Genomic DNA, 7916 nt, shown 5'->3' with positions numbered 1-7916 from the left:
TATTCATTCTTTAAAACTCAGCCCAATGTCACCTCCTCTTTAAAGGCCCTACTGGAACCATCTTTCCTAAATCAAATGATAGTGAATTTTATAATTTCTAACACTAGTACGTACGCATAGTGGGAACTCTTTAAATATTTCAGTTATATTTTATAATCTTTTCCCCTCACATTGATAAGAAATGTACCGGACCTGAGATCCTGATATTCTCACGTAAATGGAACTTTGTCCTCTTATTCATTCAAAATATATTTATTAAATGCCTACTATGTACCAAGTAACACATTACAGTGCAGAAGTGTGTAAAACCAAGTGTTTTCTGGCATCTAGATTATATAGTCTGTGAAGTAGACAGGCAAAAACAAATGGGTTGTGTCAGATTTGAGGGAGTGAAGCGAAGCAGGGCAAGGGGCGGAGGGGACGGGCACCGCTGCGTTGAGCTCACGCAGGGCCGGCCTCTCTGAGGAGCTGATACTTGCAGAGATCTAAATAAAGGGAAGAGGAGCCCTACAAGTATCTAGGTCGGAGAAGAGACTTCCAACAGCAAACGCAAAGGCTTAGAGGTGACTCTGCTGCCCAAATGAAAAAGTCCATGATGCTGAAACCCATGGAGTTCTTCACAGCTGCTTAATAGCTGGAAGGTCGGTCCAATCCTCGGGGAGGGAGCTGCACAGTAAAGAGCTCTAACTTGCCGAAGTGGAGGCCTCACTTGCTGAAGATGAATGCTTTTACCATCTCTCCTTCTACTTTTTCCTGTTCAGAATTGAGCTTTTTTTTAAGCCCAGATTTCACCTGATACAAATGCTAAGAGTTCATATTTGTTGGCATCCCCCCTTAGAGGCTCTTGAGTCTATCAAAGCTATTAATTGATAAACTGTGGCTTGTTTAGCCATGGAAGAATGGGTGGACTTGATCCTCCTTCACTGCTGTATCCCCACTACCCAGAACAGGGCCTGGCACATAGTAGGTGAACATATTATTTGAAAGACTTAAATAACTTAAAGCATAATAATGAGGATTAAGAACAGCAAAAACATCATATAATATGTGAATTTCCAGACATGCTCTGAACCTTTATATCTTTAGGAAGCCAATAAAAATAATCCTTAAAATGTAGTAATGTTTAGGACTCACTTATAGATGCAAAATTAAGATTGTCAGAATCTTTTCAGATTTGAGGGTATAGGAATGGAATTTCTAATATTACCAATTGCACCAAAGAATCCTAAGAATAAATATATTTTAAACATATATTTCTTGACTTGAAAACAGTTTAAATCCTTTTTGGATACAATGCCTCATGAAAACCACCACCACTAACTTCATTTTGAACAATTGTATTTAGCTTTCATTCTGTATATTAATAATTTCTTGACTTACATGAAATATTTTTCCCTGACAGGTTGCTTTCTGCCATGGAGAGCACTGCTTCTTTAGAGAAAATGCCTGCTGCATTTTCACTCTTTGAACATTATGATGACAGCTCGGCGAGAAGTGACCAGATGTTAAAACAAGTGGCTGGTAGGAGTTTTAATATATTAATTACCTTGATGAAATTTGGCAGTTTTTCCTTGTTTGTTTCATAAAGTTTGTGAATGTAGGGAAATATAACTGGAAAAAGGGAAATCTTAAGTTGTAAAAATTTAAAGCTAGGTCTTGAAATAAAGCCTGAGACTACCATTTCAGTGCTAACCTGCATTTCGCTTTGAAGCCTTATGGCTGTGCTGGGATATTGAGGAGGTAGAAGGATATCGCAATGGAACCCAAAGCTCTCCTCTTATCTTCCTTTGTCAAGTAGGATTTCTCTCCCTCTCCTCTAAAGATTATTTGGTTCATGCCAGCAGCCAGGTATAGAAGGAAAAAATAAATCAAATATTTTCATACGTATTGAACAGATTTTTCCTTATGAGTGGTTTCCCCCTCTTCAATGGAGTCTTTTTTCCTTTTTTCAAACTAAACAGATTAGCTTAGAGAACTAACAGCTCAGCATCATGCTCTGTATGTCGCCAGGAGCCTCCCACTCAGCTGTCAGAAGCATCTCGCCGGCTCTTCAAAATATTTTTTTAATTTGCTATTTTAACAAACAAGACAATGAAACTTATTTAAATTTCTCAAAGCTGCTGTGTTTCAGTCAAGTTACCAAATTTCACTTACTGTGAAATGTACTCAGATATCCTCCTTCAAAGAGGCTATGTTCTTTTAAAACCAACTTAAAGACAGTTGCTGTTTTTAAATTGACCAATTTTCATTTCGTTTCTGTAGGAAGAGTTTTAGTTTAGTCACTAGTAAAAGGCTACAACTGTGTCTTTAAAAAGACCCAAAACCCCACCAACCCTGTATAAAGTGAAAAAATTCAGTCATTTATCCTGATGGATTTTCTCTAGAAATATCTCAAACCAAAAGGGTGTTTTCTTATAATATCTTTAAGAGGCATTTCAATAGAGCAGTGATTGCAAACTAAGAAATTCTGATGAACAGAGTAGATCTTTTGCTTTTAAGGGATTCATTACATGCTGTTGTTCATTTTGAAGAATATTCTTTGAATACCTGATGGGCCATGAGAGGACATTTTATATATTTGAGAGATCACAGAGTTAACTTATCACTAACTGTTAATGATTCATCCAGAAATAGTGACTCTGACAGTCCCAGTTGTTCCAAGCCGTTGTGGGGAAAATGATCTCTGAGACAGAAATGCTGTGAGTTGCGTGTCTGCTTCACAGAATGGGAGCCCAGGATGTTGACTTGTTGCCAAATAGTTTTTGTTCATTTTGTGATCAATGATACATCTCAGATATCAAGTCCTTACCCGGTACCTGAAAAGTTAATCCAATTAACTTCCTAAGCTAAACAGATGTAATGAGGAAAGGTGGTGATTTTTTTTCACTAACATTTATCCTACACTTACATGATGCCTGGCACTGTGGAGACTGTTAAGCAGATCCTATCATCTAATCTCACAACAACCCTAGGAGGTAGGTGTTATTGTTATTCCCATTAGACAGGTGAGGAAACCAGAGGAAACAGAAAAATGTCACTCATAATGCCCTAGATACACAGCTGTTTGCAGTAGGTGTAGTGGAGGGGTTTGGCTTCAGAGTCTTTGCACTTGAACCACTGTTCCACACCAAAGAGGTGGAGCACATTGCTGTGAAAGAAGCAATAACCATGGCTTAACGACAACCAAGGCTTCCTGGACACTGGCTTCTAGGGGCTTTTTAAAAAAAAAAGTTCTGTGGTAAAATACACAGAACATGAAATTTATCTTTTAAATCATTTTGAAGTATACAGGTCAATGGTATTAAGTATATTCACATTGTTGTACAGCCTCCACCACCATCTCCAGGACTCTTTTCATCTTGCATAACTGAAACTCTGTACTTATTAAATACTAACTCCCCATTTGCACTGCCCCTGGCAACTACCATTCTACTTTCTGTCTCTATGATTTTAATGGCTCCAGGTACCTCATTTAAGTAGAATCATAACGTATTTGTCTTTTGTGACTGGCTTATTTCATTTAGCATAATGTGCTCAAGGTTTTTTCACCTTGTAGCATGTGTTATAATTTCCTTCCTTTTTAAGGCTGAATAATATTCCATTGTAGGTCTATACTGCATTTTGCTTATCCATTAGATGTACTCATCAATGTACACTTGGGTTCCTTCTGCCTTTTGGCTACAATGAATAATGCTGCTCTCCTGGGGGCTTTTTTGAGTGAGAATCTATATCCGGGCACAGGTTCTGAAGTCCAAGTTGATCTAATGCTTATGTCCTTGAGTGTGACAGCTCTTTAAGGTCATACTTCATCACAGAGGGAACCCATACTTCATCCTCTGCTCAATTCCTTAGCCTCTGGCAAAGAAGCCTTAAAATCCCATTTTGTCATTTTTGGCATTACTCCTATTCAAGTTTATTACTGCAGAAGTATAAACAGAGTTGGTAATATAAAATCTAGGTCTCTGATGTTCATCTATCACAGAAATTGTAAACCCAGTCATCGTAATTAGATTACGTCTATGAAATATTCTTATTCCCATTTTAATTTTAGAATCCTTTGAAAAGTAAGAGTGTTTCCTGTTTTTGAAAAAAGATGTTCTAACTTTAATGTTCCTGGGGGAAGGAGCATGTTAAGTGCAAAATTACTTCTAGCCTACGTGCTTTGCTTAATTTCCTACAACTGCATCTTTCTTAAAATTTGGTGACCTGGGGAGGGGTGGTCAATTAGTAGTTTTTAAATGGGTTAAGCTACCGAAGAGAGAGATTTTTGAAAAGATGTTACCATTTTTAAAAAGCAGATACCACTCAATGTATAATTCATAGGAAAAACTGGGGAGCATTTTCATCAGTCATGCCTCAAGGAGTTCTCCAATGCTGCTTCAGACGATTGGCAGTAGTTGAAGCGTTCTTCTTGGCTCTTCCATAAACCTGGGCAACGTGAAATTTTACTGCACTGCATTCATCTGATGGACTCCTTTAGAACGTGACACTGATATCCTGCTGGAAAGACAAACAGTGAAGTCAAAGATAGCATAAGGATCTCTGAACTATCATCGGCCCTTGGGGAGGTGCTCTGACAGGCAGGCTTCCTGCTTCACCATGCAGCCTGCTCAGCATGCCTTACCTTTGTAGTCCTCTGTGACTTACCAGGTGGTGGATTCCTAGTTCAACCCCCATCATAAGGGTCTTCTTGCCTTTTCCACTCCATTTTCTGTGCCCTTGCCAGGACCATTTTGCCTTCTAAATGTTAGTACTTGTTATGTGTCAGACACGTTGCTAAGAACTTAATATACATTATCTTGCTTCTTACAACAACCCTGGGATGAAATGGCATTATTGTTATTGTTGTTTTCTCAATTTAAAGGTGGGGAAACTGAGGCTAAGATCACACAGTTAATAAGTGGGGGATCTGGCCTTTAACCTAAGGCCAGCCTCTCTGCTCTGAAGCCCATAAACTTAGCCACTCTCTTATCCTGCTTCTCATTTTTCATACCTGTGTATTTCTTTATCTCTTTATCTCTTTATTGAATCATTCAATTAGTCTCTTTTTATTTCATTCTTTAGACCCATTTATTTTTCTCATTTTTAACTCCGTGTTGAATGAAACTTGTTTTCTTTTCATTCAGTATTGACTTTTAATAAAGTAATCTCATAAATTTGGCCCATATGATTTCACTAGTAAGTTTATCTCTCAGGAAATTGTTGACTGGAAAAAAAACAAAACACAAAAATAAATTTAAAAGCATGACATCTTTTTAACTATGGGAATAACATTTTCCTCTAATTTGTGAAATATGTTTAATGCTTTTGTATCCCCAAAGTTTGGAGGAGAATTGCATAAGACCTTGATTTATAGTGTTGTATATACCATTAATGTTCAATTTGCATAATTACAGACTTTTAAAATCTCTAGTAAAACACTTGAGAATATTGTTGTCTTTAAAATTCAGAACAATAGAGTTTTTCTAGATAGTTAAACCTTATATGTGAATGAGTTAATAGGGTACGTTTTTCCCTTATGAAATTTTTATATTTTAACTTAAAAAAAAACCACCAACAACTTTGTGAGTATAGTCATGTTGGAAAGAGCAAATGGGATAGTAGTTTCAGAAAGTGTATTTTGATGTTTTATTTATGCAAGTCTTTTTTAGCCTTGATGATATATTGGGTTGTCGGAAAAGTCATGATGCATTTTTGCAACAAAAAACATAGAAACAATACGTCATGACTTTTCCAACAACCCAATAGCAACTATAGTTTAAAATGTTTCATTTGTCACTTTTGTGAATGTAGACTCTATACTGACTTAGAAGGATACAGCACTGGTTATTTGGCAAAGCATAGTCCAGTTTTTGCTTTGAAGGAAAAACAAATCATTTGATGCCTCCTTTACACTGTATAAGTTAATTTCTCTAAATATAGGATTACAGAAGAATGTTAGCAAGTGATCCCATGTGGAGATCCATTTTTGATTATTTCTATGTGTGTTATATGTGCATATATACCAATACACAGAAAATACTTTGGAGGGAGACACACTCAGCTGTATAGTGGTTGCCTCCAAGGAAGAGCCTTGGGGTTAGGGATGGGGAGCTGTTGGGAACAAGGAAAGCCTGCCAGTTTTACTCCATGTATTTCTGTAGTGTTTGAATTTTTTTCAACAAGTATAAGTGACCTTTTGTAAAAAGAAAAAAAAATCAATCAATAAAAACAGTCTTAGTTATAATAATTCTTGCTTATATTCCAGTTCCACAGCCTCCGAGGTTAGAACTTCAGGAACCAAATTCTGCCACTAGCACAACAATTGCAGTTTACTGGAGCATAAACAAGGAAGATGTCATTGACTCATTCCAGGTTTACTGCATGGAGGAGCCACAAGATGACCAAGAGCTAAACGGTAGGATTGCTAACACAAATACAGGTGCATGTGTACATTTCTGTATCTTAATGTGAAGTATTTAAACATATGCATTTCATGATGCTTTCCACAAAGCATTTATAGCCAGTTATAAAAACAACAACAAGCCGGCAACCATATGATGAAATAACCTATAAGCAAAATTTTGAAATCATGTTCAAGGGTATAAAAAATGTATGTAAATCATGATGGTCAACATGAACATTGTAACTGAGATTCAAATTTGACTTTGAGCTCTCGGAATAACAGAAACAATTAAGTGATTCTCATTGTCAGAAAGGAGGTAACATGTCAGAAGTTCAGGGAGCACAAAGTTTCAATCAGTACTAAAGACTAAAAGATGTGCCACTTTGTCACTTTGTAGAGGAGAAATGAGCTATGTATGTGACAGTGTCCTCCACAATAATTTTAATGCAAATGTAGCATTGGATTGGCATTTTTTTCAGATCTACCTTTGATAAAAGCTATAAACAAACTATAAAGGTTAATTCAGAGTTTACACGTCTCAAGACATGGGTCTAGATATAGTGTAGTTTTCTGGTGTCCCAAATGAATGCATGAATAGAGGTGAAAGTGCTTATTAGGGTGAGTGGATGACATGTCTTACAGTTGAGCCTCTGTAAATATCTCTCTGTTCAGTAGGACTTCTAATACAATCTAGAAGCCAGGCTGTTTATGGCTGTACTTCCTGGTGAATCAGAGATTAGAGTGCAGGCATTTTCTGTTGAAAACAGACCCATATATTTTAGAAACGAGGTGAGCATGTGACAGGATTGACACATCACAGGAGCCCAATTTTTAATAAGGAATTCATTATATTTCACTGTTACCAATATTTAAGCCTTTTGAGATGTTATGTGATTCTTATTTAAATTAGGAAAAAAGTAAGACAAGCAACCATAGGCATAGTGTAAAGTTGGTTAAGTTTGCCCATAAGAATTCCTATTTTCTTGGGAACCTATTACCATATAGCTGTCACACTGCAACAAGGAAAGTGCTATTATCCCCATTTGCAAATGAGAAAGTCATGTGAGGTTAAATAATTTGCCCAAGGCCACACAACTTACACATGACAGGGGCTGGATTCAAACACAGATCTTTCAGACTGCAAAGCTTATTTTTTGTTTGCTTGACTCTGTGTTTATTTTGTTATACAGTAGTCCCCCCTTCCCCGAGGTTTCACTCTCTGAGGTTTCAGTTACCCACAGTGAACCTCAGTCTGAAAATATTAGATGGGAAATTCCAGAAATAAACAACTCATAAGTTTTAGATTGTATACCATTCTGAATAGTGTGATGTAGCCTTGCACTATTTCACTCTTTCCTGCCTGGGATGTGAATCATCCCTTTGTCCAACGTATCCACATAGTAGCTGCCATCTTGGTTATTAGATTGACTGTGCTGGTATCACAATACTTGTTTCCAAGAATCCCTTATTTTACTTAAAAAAGGCCCCAAAGTGCAAGAGTAGTTATGCTGGCAATTCAGATATGGCAAAG

General features: G+C 37.0%; 1 protein-coding gene across 1 annotated transcript in view; it reads left to right on the top strand.

Moving 5' to 3' along the window:
• CMYA5 (cardiomyopathy associated 5) overlaps positions 1 to 7916 on the top strand; it is a 97931-nt gene that overhangs the window by 61663 nt on the left and 28352 nt on the right. The window contains exons 5-6 of the mRNA XM_019640997.1: positions 1403 to 1521; positions 6248 to 6397. Coding sequence (XP_019496542.1) covers positions 1403 to 1521; positions 6248 to 6397 — 269 coding nt within the window. The remainder of the gene's footprint in view (positions 1 to 1402; positions 1522 to 6247; positions 6398 to 7916) is intronic.

This window comes from Hipposideros armiger, unplaced genomic scaffold (genome assembly GCF_001890085.2).
Source record: "Hipposideros armiger isolate ML-2016 unplaced genomic scaffold, ASM189008v1 scaffold_55, whole genome shotgun sequence".
Lineage (NCBI taxonomy): Eukaryota > Metazoa > Chordata > Mammalia > Chiroptera > Hipposideridae > Hipposideros > Hipposideros armiger.
Note: the sequence above shows the minus strand (reverse complement) of the source record. Positions and strands in the feature narration are given on the sequence as shown.